Source organism: Bos indicus, chromosome 17 (genome assembly GCF_029378745.1).
Source record: "Bos indicus isolate NIAB-ARS_2022 breed Sahiwal x Tharparkar chromosome 17, NIAB-ARS_B.indTharparkar_mat_pri_1.0, whole genome shotgun sequence".
Lineage (NCBI taxonomy): Eukaryota > Metazoa > Chordata > Mammalia > Artiodactyla > Bovidae > Bos > Bos indicus.
This window is the reverse complement of record NC_091776.1, coordinates 6,851,699-6,874,513: the sequence shown is the minus strand read 5'-3', so window position 1 is coordinate 6,874,513 and position 22,815 is coordinate 6,851,699. Positions and strand designations below refer to the sequence as shown.

Sequence of the window (22,815 nt, the reverse complement as noted above, 5' to 3'; positions counted from 1 at the left end):
GTTGGTAATGGACAGGGAGCCCTGGAGTGCTGCGGTTCATGGGGTTACAAAGAGTCGGAGAAGACTGAGCATCTGAAATAAACTGAACTGAAATTATACTTTAATTTTAAATATAATCAATATATAGTCAAGACTGTATATTGTCACCTTACTTATTTAACTTCTATACAGATTACATCATGAGAAATGCCAGACTGGATGAAGTATAAGCTGGAATCAAGATTGCAGGGAGAAATATTAATAACCTCGGATACGCAGATGACAACATCATTATGGCAGAAAGCCAAGAGGAACTAAAGAGCTTCTTGATGAAAGTGAAAGAGGAGAGTGTAAAAGCTGGCTTAAAACTCAACATTCAAAAAATGAAGATCATGGCATCCGGTCCCATCACTTCATGGCAGATAGATGGGGAAACACTGACAGACTTTATTTTCCTGGGCACCAAAATCACTGCAGGTGGTGACTGCAGCCATGAAATTACTTGCTCCTTGGAAGAAAAGTTATGACCAACCTAGACAGCATATTAAACAACAGAGACATTACTTTGCCAACAAAGGTCCATCTAGTCAAAGCTATGGTTTTTCCAGTAATCATGTATAGATGTCAGAGTTGGCCCATAAAGAAAGCTGAGTGACAAATAATTATTTATCACTAGAGCCACCTGGGAAGTTTATTTTACTGTATGCATTAATTCTACCTGCTATATAATAATCTATTCTATGCATCCAATACATTCACCTAGCTACTCTAAGATAAACATACATGTTGACAATTCACTGCCATCAAAAATAATGCTTCTGAACATCTTCACAGGTTAAAAATAACTCTGTCCTCCACTTATACTTGCTATTATCCAATTTATAATTCTTGATACTACTGATATCACATATCAATATTGTTTTAATCTGAACATCTCTAATTATTAGTGATTTAGCATATATTTGATAATGGGGTTTCTATCTCTGTAAATAAATATCTGTTGGTATTATTTGCTGTTTTCTTATAGTTTTCTCTGTACACCAGTTTTAATTATATATTCCAAATAAATTATTTGAACATAAATCAAACCAGTATTCTTCTGGACATGACAGAGCAACAGGACCTACAATTACCAAGTCACCATAAACAACTAGAAAACTGGACAAAATGTATGAAACTAAAACTGTTTTGAGACATGGAAAAGAGGTAGCTCAAGACTGTGATCCTTGAGAAAGGGAAACAAAACGAGCCATGATATTCCCAGACTTTTTAGCTGGAGTCAATTTTCGTATCACAGATCATTGCACAGGGGAGGGAAATCAAACAGAACTTAAAAATCTCACTGAGTCAATGAGGCAGAAACTGGAGAATGGGTAGTCTGAGGAGGACAGAACATCAGGGCAGAATACTACAGAGGAAGGACCAAGGCAAAGAAGAGACTCTAGAAATCTTCACTGACCCTTTGACATAATACCAAACTGTGCATTTCTACCTTAAAACTCAACAAGGTGAGATTTTAACAGCCGTAAGTCAAAGAACTCCCAGAGCTGATAGAGCCAGGAATCACTGGGACTCTCCCAGCACTGCGGAGAGACCTCAGGCTTACACTACAACTCTTGTCTCGTGTGTGAGATTCAGGGTCATGCACAGAAACTCTACAGAAGCGAGGCCAGAATAATAAGCTGACTTTGCTTGAGAGCAACAGCCAATCTAGACGTGACCCAAAAACAATTTTAAAGTAGTCCTTTGGAAGGACTGATGCTAAAGCTGAAACTCCAGTACTTTGGCCACCTTATGTGAAGAGCTGACTCATTGGAAAAGACCCTGATACTGGGAGGGATTGGGGGCAGGAGAAGAAGGGGACGACAGAGGATGAGATGGCTGGATGGCATCACCGACTCAATGGACGTGAGTCTGAGTGAACTCCGGGAGTTGGTGATGGACAGGGGGGCCTGGCGTGCTGTAGTTCATTGGGTCACAAAGAGTCAGACACGACTGAGCCCCTAGACTGACTGACTAAGGGCAAGGACCACAAGTAATTGATCTGCCTACAAACAACAGTGTAACTATCTTAAAAGAACCATAACAAAATCCAGCAACAGGCACTTGGTCACCACGTGCTATGACTAACATCACTATGTCTAAACTCACTAACATAAGGAAACTAGAAAACAGGACCTATAAGTAAAAACACAGTGAGCAAGTAAAAAGCGGACCTAGAAAATACAAAGATGACAGAATTAGTGAATCAGAACATTAAGCAGCTATTAATATGTTATATATTTCCAAAGATTGAAAGAAAAAAACATGAATGAGGGGAAAAAATGAAGAAACAAATAGAATTTAGAGACATTAAAAGTATCTGAAATCTGAAAAGTTTAATGGATAGTAACAAAACTACAGAAGAAAAGATCTTAAAAACACAGCAATAAAAGCAATATAAAATGAAACACAAAGAGAAAAGACTTTAAAAAAAAAGTGAATAGATCTCAGTGACCTAAGGTACAATGCAGAGAAGATTAACCAACGTGTAATTAGAGTCCCAGAAGGAGTTGGAGAACACCTAGTAAGAATAAATACAAGGTAAACTTCACCAAGAAACATAATAAAATCACTTCAAATTAGTGATAAAAAAAAAAAATCTAAAAAAAAAAAAAAAATCTTAAAAAGAGCAGAGAACTGAAGTTTGATTCAAAGAAGCTAGAGAGTCTAATCATTTTAATATAATACAGTATAATGGTAGAGCACAAACTTAGATATACTCAAACAGAACTGGATTAAGGATCAACAGGCTGAGTAAACTGCTGTAGGCAACGATTTCTAAAGAGCTCTAAAATAAGCCTAGAAATGCAACAAAAAAGGAGAAAATATTTACTAGTATTTCTTTCCCTAGGGGTAAGTAACTAAAGGGTAAATAAACAGGTTGATGAGGCACCTGGAGTTCAAAATCAGTTGACCAATACCAAAATTCTCCAAGCCAGGCTTCAACAATACGTGAACCGAGATCTTCCAGATGTTCAAACTGGATTTAGAAAAGGCAGAGGAACCAGAGATCAAATTGCCAACATCCATTCGATCATCAAAAGAGCGAGAGAGTTCCAGAAAAACATCTACTTCTGTTTTATTGACTATGCCAAAGCCTTTGACTGTGTGGATCACAACAAACTGGAAAAATCTGAAAGAGATGGGAATACCAGACCACCTGACCTGCCTTCTGAGAAATCCGTATGCAGGTCAGGAAGCAAGAGTTAGAACTGGATATGGAACAACAGACTGGTTCCAAATAGGAAAAGGAGTACGTCTAGGCTGTATATTGTCACCCTGTTTATTTAACTTATATGCAGAGTACATCATGAGAAACGCTGGGCTGGATGAAGCACAAGCTGGAATCAAGATTGCCGGGAGAAATATCAATAACCTCAGATATGCAGATGACACAACCCTTATGGCAGAAAGCGAAGAAGATAAAGAGCCTCTGGATGAAAGTGAAAGAGGAGAGTGAAAAAGTTGGCTTAAAATTCAACATTCAGAAAACTAAGATCATGGCATCCAGTCCCACCACTTCATGACAAATAGATGGGGAAACAGTTGAAACAGTGACAGGCTTTATTTTTTTGGCTCCAAAATCACTGCAAATGGTGACTGCAGCCATGAAATTAAAAGACGCTTGCTCCTTGGAAGAAAAGTTATGACCAACATAGACAGTATATTAAAAAGTTGAGACATTACTTTGCCAACAGAGGTCCGTCTAGTCAAAGCTTTGGTTTTTCCAGTGGTCATGTATGGATGTGAGAGTTGGAATATAAAGAAAGCTGAGCGCCGAAAAATTGATGCTTTTGAACTGTGGTGTTGGAGAAGACTCTTGAGAGTCCCTTGGACTGCAAAGAGATCCAACCAGTCCATCCTGAAGGAGATCAGTCCTCAATATTCATTGGAAGGACGGATTCTGATGCTGAAACTCCAATACTTTGGCCACCTGATGCGAAGAACTGACTCATTGGAAAAGACCCTGATGCTGGGAAAGACTGAAGGTGGGAGGAGAAGGAGACAACAGAGGATGAGATGGTTGGATGACATCACCAACTCAATGGACATGAGTTTGAGCAAGCTCAGGAAGTTGGTGATGGACAGGGAAGCCTGGCGTGCTGCAGTCCATGGGGTCGCAGAGTCGGACACAACTGAGCGACTGAACTGAACTGACCGATACCATCCCATGCAAAGGACCATGAAAATGCACCTAAGGAGAGTAGATCCAATAAACCACATGGCTTTTGCCCACTGAGTGGGTTGTTCAAGTTTAAGGGCCACACTTAAAACTACTCAGATTGATAGAGAAGCTAGATGCTGCTACCCAACATTTTTATTTTCTCTGTCCTTTGCCTTTTCCGCTAGTAAATGCTGAATGTATATTTGAAATATTAATCATTCAAAGAAGGACCGAATTACCAACCTTCTTGGAACACTCAGTTTTCTTACTCCACAACTGTGTCACGTGATAGCAAAATCAGCCCTGTAAGTCTAAATGCTATTCTAATGATCTCGTCTACTCAATTTGACATTCAACCCCTGTGCAGCAATATCAATTGCTTAAAAGCCAATAAAATGTTTGGAGAGGGGAACATTCTCAAATATCAAAGAAAATTTAAGCTTACCCATTGCCCTTTATCTCCTTGAAGTTTACTGAAGAACAGCTTTAGTTCTCGAACTGTCAAGTTGTAGCTAGCCAGCACTCCCAACATGTCAACTAAAAGATCTGGAAACAAAGAAAGCAACAAATAAGATAATTAAGCTACTTCTATCTCTTGAAGAATTAAAATATACAGTGCTTGCTTAAGAGTTTAGACAATACAGTTCCAGATCCATGTCACATGCTCAGTATCTCTTAAATATTACTAAAGAAGAAAACTACTTAATAATCACACTTCATTTCCTCACAACCACTGTATTATAGAAAGTCATACCTGCAATCATACTGTCAACTTTTTCAATTTTCCCAAGCACTTTTTCAACAAGGCCTACTTCAGTGCAGATTTGAAGATTTCGTATACTTTTCTTCAGAATGGCTGTAAACATGCTCCAGACTTCTGCTTGGCAAGTAACATCACATTTTTCCAGTAAGTCCACCATGCAGATGATACTCTCACCTTCTTGAATAATGAAATTCATTTCTAAATCAAACTGCCCTCCTACCAACTTCAGGGGGCGACAGGGAGGGTGGAAAGAAAAAATACATTAAAAGCATTGGCATTTCTTCAATGTAACTAGAGTACATTACAAAGCTTTAGTTTGCCAGTAACTACCCATATATATTCTTCTCTACCCCTTATAATAAAAAGATCTTTTTTTTAATTTATTTATTTTAATTGGAGGCTAATTACTTTACAGTATTGTAGTGGTTTTTGCCATACATTGACATGAATCTTTAAAAAGATCTTTAAAACACATACACACACAGCTCTAAAAAATAAAGCTTCAGAAGAAATCTTCATTTTAAGATAGCACAGTCAATCAAGACTTAGAATATAAAAATAAAAATATTTTCAACAAAAACAAATATAGGATGTCTTAGGTAAATCACTACCTACTGACACTGATGAAGATCTCAGTTGTATCCCACTCTTTGAGACCCCATGGATGTAACCCGCCAGTCTCCTCTGTCCATGCAATTCTCCAGACAAGATTACTAGAGTGGGTTGTCATTTTCTCCTCCAGGGGATCTTCCCGACCCATAGATTGAACCTGGGTCTTCTTCACTGCAGGCAGATTCTTTACCATCTGAGCCACCAGCAAAGCCTCAATGAAGATCTAACTTAGCTCTATAACTGCTTCTAATGCAATGTTTCCTCTATGAATTAGGTAATCTGTAAGCTACACACTATTCGTGCCTAGAGGATTCCATGGACAGTGGAGCTTGGCCAGCTACAGTCCATGGGTCTCAAAGAGTTGGACACGACTGAGCAATTAACATTGTAAGCTACTCATAGCAACCCAAAGATCCTTTGCTACCCGTACAAGGTATGAGCTCACAGCAAAAATGAAAAGCTGAAAAAGGCTCAAAGCGGACACAAAACTTGTAGTTTTACTTGTCAAATTCCTGGTTTATTATACATACCTATCCATTTTGATCCCTCCTATCAATAATGAGGATAACTTAAACATAAACTTCACACACACTCAAAGCCAGTAAGTAAAAAAATGTTATTTCATTAAGATTGCTATCAGAAAATCCATCCAGAGAGAACTGTACTGAGACCTATTCCTACCTTGCTATGTCACCCACAGCATTCTCCTACAGAGGCAAAGTTTTTTGTTTTTTTTTTTAATTTTAACAAACCCCAACTGTTCAAACGAAATAAAATACTTTTAGAATTACCTTTGCAGACTTTTTTTTTTTTGGCCATGCCATGCAGCTCACAGGATCTTAGTTCCTCAACCAGAGATTAAACCCACGCCCTCAGCAGTGAAAACACAGTCCTTAGACTGCCAGGGAATTCCCAGGCCTATCTTTTTTTACTAGATTTTTTAAAGATCTCTATATTTTAAAGAATAGTTACATATATGATTCACCTACACTCCAGTCCTTCTGAACACTTCTTTATTATGCAGTTTTCATTATGTTTTACTAAACTCAAAAAGTAGGAAAGAATTACAAGAAAGTGAACTGTACAAAACAAAATCTCATACGAAGAATAACAGACGTGACCAAATAGAGTTTACTTTGGAAAAGCAAAAAAGATTCAGAATTAGGGAATCAATTAAAACTCCATACAGCCAGGAATGAATACACATCCCATGTTCTGTCAAAGACACACGCTAGCATGAAAAAGAAAGAATGGAAAAATGAAAATCAAGAGGCAGTATCTGCATGCAAGCAGATAAGAATTCTTGGCAAGCACAGTGTTAAAGGCTTTTGGTCCTTCTAGGAAAGCTATGGCAGAGATTTTAGTGTACAATTCTTTGCGTCATCAGGAGCAACAGGTGACACAGGAGATGACAACTGTGTGCTAAGAGTCCCTCAGTGTCCCTGGGCCAATCCTCCTAGCAACATGGTCCTAGCTATAAACATGCTTGGTTCCCCAAGGTGATCCAAAAATTCTGTAAGCTGCATGAGAACTCCTAATAGGGATTTTTTTGGTTTTATGATTAATCGTCATTTTTTTTCACTTGATGTATCCTTAATTTTATTCTGAAATAATTTCAGACTTTCAAAAAATTGCAGAACAGTATACAGTTCCTGTATACCCTAATGTGAATATATTGTATCATCATAGTACAGTCATTAAAACCAGGCACAATACTACAGATCTTACTCAAATAGCAAGATTTGTCACACTAATATCCTTTTTCTGATCCAGCATCAGCATCTCCTTAGTCTTCTCCAAACTATGACAAGTTACACAGGCATTCTTTGACTTCCAGGATGTTGACACTTTTGAAGTGGATTTGCCAGCTATTTTCATGACTGTCTTATAATGTGAATGATTTTTCATGTTTAAATTCAAGCTGTGTATTTTTGGTAAAAAATACTCTATAGAGACGACATGTGTCCTTCTCAGTGTATTATTATTTCAAATGATACCTGATTGGTATATTATTCAGATGGTATCTGATGTCAGTATGTCCCACTATTGGTGAAGTTAGATTGATCTCATGCTCAAGGAGGTATCTGTCAGATTTTTTCTGTTTTAAAGTTATTATCTTTCATTTTCATATTATTAAGCTTTCTTATAAGAATATTCTCAAAGAATACTTTGAGACTACACAAACATATTGTTTCTCATCATACTTTTAAGCATCCATGAATGGATCTTACCGGGAATTGTAAATACTGAGGCATAGATAAATTGTCATCTTCTATTTCCATCAAAATTTCTATGTTCATTAATTTTAAAGACGTTCTTTAATAATAAAATACACCTAAAATGTCAGCATTATGCCCCAAAAGGAAAATTGGGATGACTTTCACGAAAGTCACAAATAAGACTAAGAGGTACTATCACCACTACCAGTTGACATATTTCTGGAGACACAAAAGTCACATTTAGTGCGAAGGCAGCAACGTGTATCAGTATCAGAACAGGGGGGTTAAATTCCAATCATTTTCAGGTGATAATGAGGAAAACTAAAAATGGCTATAACTGAGATAAGTGTCTGGCAATGGAACTACTGATTAAAGTTAACAAAATGAATCCATCTCAGAAAGAATTATGCTACAGAGAAGCCAGACACCAATGGTTACCTGAACAACTAGAAATTTATTCCACAGGTACATTTAAGTAGTGATGTTAGACATAAGAACTTCATTTAGCACGCAACAGAAAACAGAAGAAACGATACCCCTCAAAAAGACAAGATAGAGTTAGTAAAGTTGTGTTTATATAATGGAATATGATTCAGTCATTGGAAATAACGAGGCAGCTCTGACAGGAAAAAACATCTCTAAAATACACTGTGTAGCTGAGATAATCAAAGTGGAGAAAAGTGTGAATAGTGGGCTACAGTTTGAGAATAAAACATATACATATAAACACATACCTGAGAATGATAAACGAGAAACGAAGTGGTGATTGCCTCTGCAAAGGCAGCTGAGCGCCCGGAGGGCGAGGGCGAGGGCAAGGGCAGAAACGGGCCAACGGACACCCGAGGACGTCCCCACACTGACCTGAGGACGTCCCCCACACGGCTCTCACAGGCCACAGGCCCAGCTGCACCCACTTCACCTTGGTGTTACTTACATCAACCTTTCATTTTGACCTGTGTTTATCACCAGCAACATGCACCCTTCCAAGAAGCTCAGAATTAATTTTTGAAAAGTAATTTCCAAAAAAAATCCAAATATTTCACCAGCTTTTAAATTGAGTTTATCCTGTAAGAGCAGTATCCAGACAGGTGTGTTAAGTATTTCTCCATTGCTTTAAATATTGTAAAATATGCCTTTCAAGGAGAAAATTGATGGCAGAAATTGGCACATACACATGTGGCATATTTGATATACTATATGTATGCATGTCTATTATACCTAAAAAGCACGCACAGGGTCTACAGTATGTCATGTTAACCCTTTTAATAGTTATCTGAAGCTGATCAACCTTCAAAACACAAATTTGTTTCCAAAGGCAGGGATCATAATCCAAGTCCAGGCACTGGCTAGTTATTATCTGAGCTGTAGTAATGGCTGTGCACTACAAAATGTAATCTTCCCAAATGTCACAGTAAGTTATGAATATCTGAGCAGCCTAATGCACTTTACTAGCCATGAAATGTGAAAATGTAATCTTATTACCTTTTTTATGGTTGTATTTTTTTGAATAATGTAGCCTGGAAACTGATGTATAGTCTTTTTCTGCATTTTAGCATGATTTGGTCTCCATTGCGTTATAGAACATTTTTCAAAACTCTCCATTTCAACATATTTTAGTCTTTGCCTGAACTTCATAAACAATTTTTATAGCCACCTTCAGGGTGGTATAACATTCTTTGTATAGGTTATGGTTTAAAGTACAAGATTATAGAAATTATAAAGTATATTAGTCAAAGAATCTAAATAAACCTTCACAAGTTTTGTATTAAAACTTTATTTAGGCACAAAGATTATTTTCTTCACAATGATTTTATTAACAAAAGGTTTTATGCTTTTTAGTGATTAAAGCTAAGTCACTTGTATTTTCAAACAGCCAAGAAACAAATATAGACCAAAACTAATTATTTTTCTCTTCAAAACTGGAAAGTCTGTCATACAAGAAAATTCTAATACTTAAAAGTAAAGACATGTTTTCCCAGGAACCTTGCTAAATTTTCAAAGATGCAGCAGGTATAGCAGAAACTGGACAGAGCACATGCACAGTTTATGGCCCTAACCAGGTACTTCCTATCTCCTGTCTAAGCCATTCAATCTCTGGTACTATGCTACCGCAGCCCTGGCGAACTCTCACACCTCTGTACTCCCTAGGGTTATTTGTGATGCTTCCTACTAAATATTTCAGTAAAGGCAGATAGAAACTCTTTAAAAAGCCAGACCATGACCTAGAAACTCTTCAGCTTATCTCCTCTCAGCACTTTCATTTAATAGAGACAGACTGCACTTTTCCTTACAGAGATAGTTCTGTGATTGGTACTCAATCTGTCAAAATAAAACATGTATTGTTAAGGGCCTTTCTTGGAGGTCCAGTGATTAAGACTCAGTGCTCCCACTTCAGGAGGTACAGGTTCAATCCCTAGTCAGGGAACGAAGATCCCACATGCCACACAGCATGCCCCTCTCTCAAAAAAAACTGTTGAAAGATAAAAACACAGATGATAACTATTTTTTTAAAAAGGGCAGAGGAAGGAATGGCTCACACCAAAATTAGGATATAGATAATTTTTCTGATTTAGATAAAAAGATTCCAAGATGTTAATACTGTTCTATCACTAATCTGCTGTTAGGTATATGTATTTATATTTTATGTACATTTATATATTTTACACATACATCTTTGATATGTTTGATACACTTCACAATAAAAAAAATTTTTTATGTGGTTCCGTGATGAAGGTTCTCCTAGAGCAGCTAGCATAAAGACACACAAATTTAACCTAGAAGGGCACAGGCTACACAACATTCTCTTAGAAAAAGCTGCATTCTCTCCAGTGAACTCACAAACCAAAATAAACTCACAAACCAAAATCAAAACACACAAGAGAAAACAACACAGCATAAAGATGAGTCAGTAGACATGCTATTAATAACATGAAGTGCTCAAGAACTTCAAACTATAAAATTATCAAATGTATGTGATTATAAATAATTACAAAATTATGTAATTGAGACTTTCCAAGAAAGAAAATAAGAAAAAAAAGGCACAAGATTAGGAAGGAAAAGTGGGAAGATATCCCAGCAGATTTGAAAAATAACAACAATAAACAGAACTTCTACAAAATAAGCAGTCATTAAAATTAAAAACTCAACAGGTTAAAAAATAGAAAGAGTTAGGCAAACTATCAAGGAACTAAAACAGCTGAGCAAAGTCCCAGAAGGCAGGAGAGTGAGAAAGAAGGAAATAGAAGACAAAAAGAGAGGCTGAGACACTGAGGACAGTATGAGAAGGACAATTACATGTTCAACAGAAAGTCCAAAAGTAAACACTGAAGTGAAAGAAAGATGGCATAAGCAGCTAGAATAACGGAGACCTTTCTCAGAGTCATCAGTAATGTGAGCAGAACACACAAAGTCCCAATCCTGACACAAAATTTAACACTACAGATACTATGGTAACATAATAAAACTTACTTTAATACTGTCAGGTCTACTTTCAGATAAAAAATTTCCTGTATAGTAATATTTCCCTCTCTTGGAATATTAATTTCTCTAAGTACAGACAGCAAGGTGTTTCTCTCACTATTACTGATGTAAGTAGAGACTATTGTGAACTAGATGCTATAAATGTTAAAAAAAAAAAAAAAAAGAGTAAGTTCATTATGAATTACAGTAATTACAACCCTTAAAATGTCATTTAGCATCCAAAGAATTTCACACAACATAAAAGTCTAAAACATATCCTCACTATTAGGTACTGGCAATGAAATTTGCTATTTTAAGATTCATTATGAATTATAAAACACTCAACAGTAAGGGTTGGGGGTTAAGAATTTTTTCGTTTCAGCAATTCACTGATTTTCCCTTGTCCCTTCTAAAACTGTAATTTAAAAAAAAATATATTCAGGTCCTAGGAATTACAGAATATTTAGTCTAATACAAAAGAAACTTCTCATTTTAGAAAATTAGATTAACTTTGCTATTCTCTGCAATTGGCTTCCTACTTTCTTGTATCATTTAAAGAACGATACTTAACATTTTCTTAAGGCCCAATTTAAGCCCTATCTCTTCTAAGAACCATTCTGAGTTTTCTGCTACTGCTGCTGCTGCTAACTCGCTTCAGTCATGTTCGACTCTGTGTGACCCCATAGACAGCAGCCCACCAGGCTCCCCCGTCCCTGGGATTCTCCAGGCAAGAATACTGGAGTGGGTTGCCATTTCCTTCTCCAATGCATGGAAGTGAAAAGTGAAAGTGAAGTCACTCAGTTGTGTCTGACCCTCAGCAACCCCATGGACTGCAGCCCACCAGGCTCCTCCATCCATGGGATTTTCCAGGCAAGAGTACTGGAGTGGGGTGCCATTGCCTTCTCCATCTGAGTTTTCTAGCCTACCATAAATCTGGGTGGCCCAGTCAAATGTTTCTGACTATAAGACAACAATTTCATATGATTTAACCTAATATTTTAATCATATCGTGTATAATTTTTTCATATCACAAGGTTTAATCATTTCTTCAACTAGTTTCCATCAATCTTTTCTATTCAAATAGCATAGATAATGATCCCAGAAAATAGGAACCATTTTAAAAAATATTTTTTATCTTTTTTAATCTTCATACTATGTTTGACATTTAATGAATGGATCCTTAGGATACATACCATTAGGTTTAAATATTACTCATTATTTACATAATTTAAAAATTAAGGAAATAAGCTTGAGTTTTTACTATATCCCAAGTGGAAAAAGCAAGAAATCTGAAGTCCCACTTGTAGTATCTTAATCTCTCTCCAAAAGATAAGGTAGGCACTCAACAATATAATAATGAAGTGTCAAGACCCCAGCAAAAGCTCAATCCATTTCGTGAAAGCATTTGTCCAAAAAAGATCCATACATGAAAATTTAGTTTTGTTCATAATCACCCAAAACTGGTGATTCAAATGTCCATCAACTAGTAAATGGATCAACAAGACATTGTACAACAATACAATAGAATATATACTGCATATATTTATATAATACAATATATGTACATTCTATATAATAGAATAGTATATTGTATAGGGAATATATGGAATATATATTGTATAGAGAAGCCCTAAAATAGAATACTCATCAGCAATAATAAAGAACCAACAATCAATACCATTAACAATATGAATCAATCTCAAAAACATTATATTAAGGCAAAGAAGCTGGATATAGAAACTACATTTAATTCCATTTATATGACGCTCTAAAAAGGAAAGAAGTATAGGGAAAGACGTTAGATCAGTAGTTGCCAGGGGCTGAGAACAGAGGGACAATTCACCACACACACACACACACACACACACACACACACACACACACACACAAACACGAAGGGGTGTTTTGGGGGTGATAAAATTTTCAATATCTTGATTATTGTATTGGATACCCAAAATACATCCATCAAATAATACATCTAAAAGGATGAATTTTACTGTATGTCTTTAGTAATCCTAAGGCTTAAAATAAATCTAAAAAAAAAAAGAAGCTCATTTCTATCGAAGGCAAGAGAGAAGGAAAGCCCACTGACTGGAGCGCTCCTCGGTTTTCTGTCGCCGGGGACTGGTTCCGGGGAAGACCATTTTTCCACTAGACTAGGGGTGGGGCTGGGGGGCGACACAGTCTCAGGATGATTCAAGAGCATCACGTTTATTGTGCATTTTATTTCTATTATTTACATCAGTACCACCTCAGACCATCAGGCATTAGATCCCAGAGGTCGGGGACCCCTGGACTAGAGACAACAATGTAGAATCAAACGGAGAAGGCATGGGATACAAGGAAATAAGAAGATGTGAACAGAAATTTTTAATCCTTAGCATTCCGTAATGTATACTACAATCAGAAATACCCTGGGAAGACTAAAAATATTATACCATAATCTCACAGTGAGACTGGTCTGGGCTTAGAGATCTTACACTACTATATTAACAAAGACTATAAAGACTTTCCATAATCTTAAAATTCTAAACATGCAAATTAAAAGAGTTAAAGTAAACTCCATGAGGAAAAACTACAATTTCCAGGCAGCCATTTAATACTCTGAACTGAAAATTATTCCCTTTGAAGTTTTTGTCCTCCCCCTTCCACTTACTGTCTTTCAGATTTGTTGGAATGCCCAAAAGCATCAATAATTTCTATAAATATTAGGAATACACTTACAGAGATATAATATTTCCATTTCCATTATATAACTAATTCTTGGGACTTCCCTGGTGGCTGAGATGGTAAAGAATTCGCCTGCAATCCTTACAAGAACCAGGTATGTCACATGTATCAATTATTTTACACCTACTTATAGAGAAACAAAAGACAATTAATTCACAGCCAAAACCTCTAATCAGACTAATTCACTCCTAGCCTCATGCCTGCCTTCTATCTTCATTAATAATCTAACATTTAAGTTGGGTTTTCTAAAGTTTCTTTACATAGTGAGCTAAAGTATCTGAAAAATTTGTGAATTTCACCACAAAAAATTAGTCAAAATGCATGTCTTTCTGGTAATGAATTACCATCTTTACAGTTTTTTTAAATTCCCAAATATACTAGGAAGTAGCAAATAATCTCTCCTCTCTCACTGTTCATTGTACCTTTTGTTAAGAATTAGAAATTTTCACTCAACTATGGCAGGTCTACAAAACCAGTATTAACCAAAAATCTTCTATGATTCAGGAAGTCTGAGAAACACCAGATTAAACAAGGCAAGAGACAATTACATGATAAAATTCCCAGAGCTTTAATATGTCACTGTGCATTATAAATATCAAAAAGATATATAACCAATGTATGGACTTCCCAAAACTTATTAAACAATGAAACGAATTTCTTTTTGCTTTCTCCATTAATAGCATTATTCAAAAGCTTTGAGAAACACTGGATAATCTATTTGTGTTCTTGAAGTTTACTGCTAGGAATAACATGACAGAATTAACTATGTTTATGCATACATTTAAAAGGCCTTTCAAATTTTCAGGTAAATGGTTTAAACAACCTATTTTTCATAGGTTTCTTTTTACGATTTATAGAATATAATAATTAGACAAAGAGATATCTTAAGATTAATGTAAGTGAAAAGAAAATATAAGCTACCAACATCCATCAAAATGAACCCCTATCCCTTCATGAACAAATCAATCCAAAAGCCAAACAAGACAGATGATCTCCCACATTAAATTAAAGCTGCTCTGGGTTCCCGCAGAGTTGAGCAGAAATAACCCACATGAATTCCAAGCCTCGGTCAGTAAGCATTTTATGGCTTCCCTTGTATCACTCATCTGAAGAAAACCAGCCTCCATGTCATGAGGATCCTTAAGCAGCTCTGTGACAGACCCACCTGGAGAGGAACTGAGGCTTCCCGCCAATACTCAGCACCTGCTTGTCAGTCATCCAAGCAGCCCTGGAGCAGGGCCTCCAGCCCCAGTTAAGCCTTCAGACAACTGTAACCCCAGCCTATATCTTAAATGTAACCTCACGAGAGACCCTGATGCAGAACTGTCTAGTCAATCTGTTTCTAAATTCCTGACCCACAGAAACTTTATGACTCTTCTAAGCTGCAAGGTTTGGGGACCATTTGTTACACAGCAGTAAGTAATATAACTGCAAATCAATCAGTTAATAGTAGTTGGGGGAGACTTTTTACTCTATATATTTCTGTGCTATTTTTTTAATGCAATACAAAATAAACAATAATGATAAAAATACAGAACAATAATAACGTACATGTACTGAGTGACTGTGTTGTGCTATGCTAAGTCGCTAAGTCGTGTCCGACTCTCTGCGACCCCGTGGACCGTAGCCCGCCAGGCTCCTCTGTCCGTGCGGATTTTCCAGGCAAGAATACTGGAGTGCGTTGCCATCCCCTCCTCCCAGAGATCTTCCCAACCCAGGGATCGAACCCAGGTGCCCCGCTTTGCAGGCAGATTCTTTACCGTCTGAGCCACCAGGGAAGCACTGAATGACTGTGAGCTAATCACATAAAAACACAAATATTAAAAGTACCAAGTTCCCTATAACAGTTCAAAATAATAACAGACAGGCACTGAGTGATTACTGTGAGTTATGTACTGTGCCAAGCGTTTTACATTAATTACCATTTTTAATTACCTCTCAAAAAATAAAAAACTAGCAATACCACCACAGAGTTAACACCTAATAGATTAGGCACTGAAACGTAAGTAACTCACATAAAGTCACAGGACACTGAGGTGGTGGAACCAGGGTTTCGCTTGATGAAAGGAAAACAGACACAGCTGGAGCAGGCTTTTCACGTCCACCTTCTTCCCTCTGAGAACACAGACATGACACCCAGAGGTACAGCAGCCACCCTGACACTGATAACCTACAGAGAATGATGTCGGATTCATGATCTCTGAAGAAGAAGATTTAGCTTCACGACCAGGGACCAGGCTTGATCACTCAACAGCTTTTGAGTAGCAGAGTTTTATTAAAGTATAAAAAGCGACAGAGGAAGCTTCTGACACAGACATCAGAAGGGGGCGGAGAGTGCCCCCTGCTAGTCTTAGCAAGGGAGCCACCGCACAACTGCACTCATCTCACACGCGTGAACTTCCACATGTTCAAGCAGGATTTAGAAAAGGCAGAGGAACCAGAGATCAAATTGCCAACATCAGCTACATCATCGAAAAAGCAAGAGAATTCCTGAAAAACGTCTATTTCTGCTTTATTGACTATGCCAAAGTCTTTGACTGTGTGGATCACAACAAACTGTGGAAGATTCTTAAAAGATGGGAATACCAGACCACATGACCTGCCTCCTGAGAAATCTGTATGTGGATCAAGAAGCAACAGTTAGAACTGGACATAGAACAACAGACTGGTTCCAAATCAGGAAAGGAATACATCAAGGCTGTATGTTGTCACCCTGCTTATTTAACTTATAGGCAGAATACATCATGAGAAACGCCAGGCTGGATGAAGCACAAGCTGGAATCAAGATGGCTGGGAGAAATATCATAACCTCAGATATGCAGATGACACCAGAAAGTGAAGAAGAACTAAAGAGCCTCTTGATGAAAGTGAAAGAGAGAGTAAAAAAGTTGGCTCAAAACTCAACATTCAGAAACCTAAGATCATGGTATCCGGTCCCATCACTTCATGGCAAATAGGTGGGAAAACAATGGAAACAGTGACAGACTTTTTTAGAGGGGGGGTGCTCTAAAATCACTGCAGATGTGACTGCAGCCATGAAATTAAAAGACGCTTGCTCCTTGGAAGAAAAGTTATGGCCAACCTAGACAGCATATTAAAAAGCAGAGACATTACGTTGCCAACAAAGGTCCATCTAGTCAAAGCTATGGTTTTTCCAGTGGTCATATATAGATGTGAGAGTTGGACTGTAAAGAAAGCTGAATGCAGAAGAATTGATGCTTTTGAACTGTGGTGTTAGAGAAGACTCTTTGAGAGTCCCTTGGACTGCAAGGAGATCCAACCAGTCCATCCTAAAGGAGATCAGTCCTCAATATTCATTGGAAGGACTGATGTTGAAGCTGAAACTCCAATACTCTGGCCACCTGATGCGAAGAACTGACTCATTAGAAAAGACCCTGATGCTGGGGAAGATTGAGGGCAGGAGGAGAAGGGGACAACAGAGGATGAGATGGTTGGATGGCATCACGGACTCAATGGACATGAGTTTGAGTAAACTCCGGGAGTTGGTGGACAGGGAGGCCTGGAATGCTGCAGTCCATGGGGTTTCAAAGAGTTGGACACAACTGAGTGACTGAACTGAACTATTAGTTGGTTATTAACAATAAATCAAAAGAATGTCTCGAAGTTGTAAAGGTCTTACCAGACTCACTCCCACAATATACATTTTAAAATAACAGGATTAGAACTAACAATAAATCAAAAGAATGTCTGAAGGTTGTAAAGATCTTACCAGACCCACTCCCATAATAGACACTTTAAGATGACAGGATTAGTCAGAAGGTTCTCAAGAAGGAGAAACATGTCCTCAAGCAGGATACATGGCTGTTATATAATCCTTGGTACAGAGTTTAAGGCAAAACATATCCTTGAGCAAGATGAGTTGTTTTGTTGTGTAATCATTAGCTCTGGGCTTCAAGGAAAAAAAAAAACAGTTGTCCTTTTCTCCTCCTTGAGCACTCTAGACCCCTTTCTTCTCCCTGGGGACCCCAGACTTCTTATCAACCTACCTAAGAATTGACTCTCTCAAGATCAGGTGACTTACAAGCACAAAAAGACAAAAACCCAATACATTAAGAATGGCAAAGTGTGAGACTGGGGGAGGGAGCGGGGAGGAGAGGGCGGGCAGGCTGAGAGCGCAGCACCGAGGTGTACACACGACCATGTGACACAGAGGCTGCTGTGCAGCACAGCCCAGTGCCCTGCCAGGATCTAGAGGGCGGGCGGGCCGGGGTGCAGGGAGGTTCAAGACTAATGTATACATACAGCTATTAACATTGTTTACATTTTTGTCCAAAAGATTAACATTTTTGTCCAAAAGAAATTTACACACTATAAGGCAATTATACTCCAATTAAAAAATTTTAATAAAATAATAAAAGAATGGTAAAAGGAAAGGCAGAAAGTATGTAACTCTTGAAGCATCATTAAGTAGAACCACCAGTGCCAGCAACTGCCTACTACCAAACTCACTGTTATGTAAGAAAACCTGTATTTCATGAAAATGAATGAATGCAGATTCTGTTACTTTAAGCAGAACCCAAACCTAACTAATATAAAGAGGTTCAACAAATGGTGCATAAACGAATGAGTGGGTTTTCAGAAAAAGCTACCTTGGACCACTCTTTGTTTTTAATATGATTCAAATGCATGCATTTTAACTTAAGGGACTAAAATTCATTTTGTATCTTTGAAAAATTCTTTTTATCACAAAATGATAACCAAACAAACTGAATACACATAAGAGAAGTAAAAAAGATGAACAGCAATTTCTGTTTTATGAAATATAATCTCTAGATAAACAGCAGTAGCATTTTACTGCATTTGTCTAAATAGTAAAATATTTCAAGGTTAATTTTACTGAGATAAATTATATAATATCAAACTTTCACATACAAAGGTGTCAATGGATATTCTAGAATCAAAAGAGTAAAAACTTCAGGTATTAAATGCATTTAAACAAAACTGCAAGCTCTTATAAGTAAAAGGATATAGATGTGGAAGGAAGGGATTATTATAGGATTATATGAAATCATGTGTGAGAAACCTTTGAAAATTGTAAAGCACTCTAGAATTTAAAGAACCACTCAAAAAATTTTAGTAGTACATATTCAGCGCAGTATACTAAATCTCTACTAACCAAAATGTTTGAAGAATAGCTTTTGTTAGTTTTATGATTGAGTGAGTGAAGTCGCTCAGTCGTGTCTGACTCTTTGTGACCCCATGGACTGTAGCCCACCAGGCTCCTCCATCCATGGAATTTTCTAGGCAAGAGTACTGGAGTGGGTTGCCATTTTCCTTCTCCAGAGGATCTTCCTAACCCGGGGATTGAACCCGGGTCTCCCACAGTGCAGGCAGACGCTTTACCGTCTGAGCCACCAGGGAAGCCCTAGTTTTATGATTATTTGAGAGTTAATCAGAAAATACTTCCTATCTCAAATATTCTAGGCTAAAATGTTTACGTATGTATTAACAGACGTGCAGTTAGGAAATACCTTACGTAAGATTTAAGATGATTTAGATGAGTGAATCTTGGCTTCAAAATTTAAGAAATGAGACTGACTAAAATTGGGAATATCTAGGGGAAAAAACTGAAAAGAAAGTATTAGTTTAAAAACGAGCTGGAATGGTGAGAGGACAGTATTGACAATGAGAAGAAAAAAAACGAAACTGAGAGAAAAGGATAGCAAGGCTTTAAATCTTACTCTGCATCTCTGGGTTGAGAAGAAGGCAGAGAAAAAAATTCAAAGTAAGAATGGCTAACAGTTTGCCAAGAAGTTATACTCTATAATTCTAGATACTATAAAGTTCTTTTTTCATTAAAATAGCCAATCACTCTGAGAGGTGGGAGGCATTCAGAACTCAGAAAAGTCAGGATCCAGTGATTCAACTACTTATAAAAATATCATCTGTAAGATTACACACAGGGGCTTCCCTGGCAGTGCAGCAATTACGACTATATTCCAACGTAGGGGGTACAAGTTTGACACCTGACCAGGGATGTAAGACTCCACATGCCTTGTGGCCAAAAAAAAACAAAACATAAAGCAGAAGCAATACTGCCACAAATTCATTAAAGACTTGAAAAAGCAGGCCACATCAAAAACATCTTTAAAAATGAAAAAGATTGAACAGAAAAACTCAGAAAATAAGATATAAAAATAATTATTGCGACATTGATTGTAAAAATGAAACACTGGAAATAGCCAAAATAACCCCCAATACAGAAACAAATACATAAACTATGATACATCCATATAATGGAATATTATGTGGTCTTTAAAAAGAACATAAATCTACATGTGTTGGAATGTCAAGACATTGAAAACATATTACTAAATTATTTTACAAGTTAAGGAGGGACTTCCCTGGCAGCCCAATGGTTAAGACTTCACGCATTCGATGCAGGGGACGCAGGTTGAGCTCCTGGTCCGAGAACTGAGATTCCACATGCAGTACCACACAGCTGAAAGACAATTTTGTTGTTGCTGTTGTTTAGTCACTCAGTTGTGTCCGACTCTTTTGCAACCCCGTGGACTGTAGCCCACCAGGCTCTCTGTCCATGGGATTTCCCAGGCAAGAATACTAGAGTGGGTTGCCATTTCCTTCTCAGGGGATCTTCCCAACTCAGGGATCCAACCCACGTCTCCTGCGTTGGCAGGCAGATTCTTTACCACGGAGTCACCAGAGAAGCCAAAAGACAAGAAAAATTACAAAATAAAAGTCACAGGACAGTAGGCACAATATAATTGTATTTCTTTAAAGCAATTATTAATATATTTAAGCATAAGGGGAAATTCAGCCTCAGTGTAGATATTAGGCCTATGTTGCTTGGTTTCAGCTAGATGCCTACCTATGTATCACTTCAGGCATACCTAAAGTGTAGATGACAAATGATTTCATTATCAAATATATTAACATCACAATCAATATGACAATATCAGTAATAAGAATAAGGCAAGTCATTTACGTAAAGCTATGGTTTATTCCAGTAGTCATGTACAGATGTGAGAGTTGGACCATAAAGAAGGCTGAGCGCTAAAGAAATGATGTTTTCAAACTGTGGTGCTGGAGAAGATTCTTGAGAGTCCCTTAAACTGCAAAGAGATCAAACCAGTCAATCCTACAGGAAATCAATCCTGAATATTCATTGGAAGGACTGATGCTGAAGCTCCAATACTCTGGCCACCTGATGCAAACAGCCAACTCATTGGAAAAGACTCTGATGCTGAGAAAGACTGAGGGGCAGGAGGAGGAGGAAAGACAGAGAAGGAGATGTTTCGATGGCATCACAGATTCAACGGACATGAGTCTGATCAAATTCTGGGAACTAGTGAAAGACAGGGAAGCCTGGCGTGCTGCAGTCCACGGGTTCGCAAAGAGTCGGACACAACTGAGCTACTGAACAACAAATATGTACTCTCAAATACAGTTTTGGAGTAAAAATCTCCTTATGTGCTTTATATGTTGTAAGTCTTCAGATAATTGAAGAATGAATAAATACAAAAATAATTAGCTATTATGAAAGCTGTTATTTTTATATACAAAAATAATTGAGAAGTAAAATAGCTAAAGTAATAGGAAAATGGGCTGTCAGTAAAACGAATTTTTTTAAGTATTAGCTAGATACATTACTGTAGGAAGGATGTTACATTCTATTAAAAAAAAAAGGTTTACAAGTAGGATGATAGACTGTGATAACTGAATTCAAATAAATGACTGGTTATTGCCCTCTGCCCCATATTCTGCCACCAAAAAACCTCAAGGGACAGGATAAACTACAATGAACAAAGGAGAAGGTTATGAGAAAGTGCCTTCTAATCATTTAGAATCCTCTCAATTCAGCTGTGTAGAGTACTAAACATCACTCTTGTTTTACTTTAGTACTTTGTAAGACAAAATAGACTAAACATACTAAATGGTCAAATTCTCAAATTTTACATAAGTGAATTTTTCAGAGTCCACATATTTTATTAATAGTAGAGTTTCACTGTGTATAAACAATAGTCAAATAAAGAATAGTAAAAGATTGAGACTTCTCTGGTAGTCTAGTAGTTAAGAATCTGCCTTCCAACACAGCGGCCTCGGGTGCAGTGCCTGGTCAGGGAACCCAGATCCCACAGGCCACAAGACAACTAAGCCTGAGAGCCACAGCTACAACTCACACACTCTGGAGCCGAGCACCACCAGTTAGACAGAAGCCTGCGCACCACAAGAAGAGTCTCCACACCACAATGAAGGAGGAAGCTGAACAGTTCTATGAGGATCTGCAAGATCTAGAACTAATGCCAAAAAAAGATGTCCTTTTTGTCATAGGGGACTGGAATGCAGAAGTAGGAAGTCAAAGGATACTGGAGTAACAGGCAAGTTGGCCTTGGAGTACAGAATGAAGCAGGGCAAAGGCTAACAGAGTGTTGCCAGGAGAATGCACTGGTCACAGCAAACACCCTCTTCCAACAACACAGGAGATGACTCTACACATGGACATCACCAGATGGTTAATACCAAAATCAGACTATTTTCTTTGCAGCTAAAGATGGAGAAGCACTATACTGTCAGTAAAAACAAGACCAGGAGCTGACTGTGGCTCAGACCATGAGCTGCTTATTGCAAGATCACAGGAAATAATATATAAAAGCCAATGTATTTTTTAATTTTAAAATTTAATATTTTGATTTTTAATATTAAATTTTTAATTTAATATTTTTAACTTTATTTGTATTTTTGTATACTAGCAATAAACATGGGCTTCCCTAGTGGCTCAGCAGTAAAGAATCCACATGAAATGTGTTTGACTGATGTGGATTTGATCCTTGGGTAGGGAAGATCCCCTGGAGAAGGAAATAGCA

General features: G+C 37.5%; 1 protein-coding gene across 8 annotated transcripts in view; it reads right to left on the bottom strand.

Moving 5' to 3' along the window:
* Nucleotides 1-22,815, bottom strand: part of LRBA (LPS responsive beige-like anchor protein) — a 757,794-nt gene that overhangs the window by 666,126 nt on the left and 68,853 nt on the right. For all 8 annotated transcript variants that reach the window (XM_070770117.1, XM_070770116.1, XM_070770115.1 and 5 more), the window contains exons 3-4: nt 4,941-5,172; nt 4,632-4,732 (exon numbers count right to left, since the gene is read on the bottom strand). In XM_070770117.1, the coding sequence (XP_070626218.1) occupies nt 4,632-4,732; nt 4,941-5,172 (333 nt within the window). The remainder of the gene's footprint in view (nt 1-4,631; nt 4,733-4,940; nt 5,173-22,815) is intronic.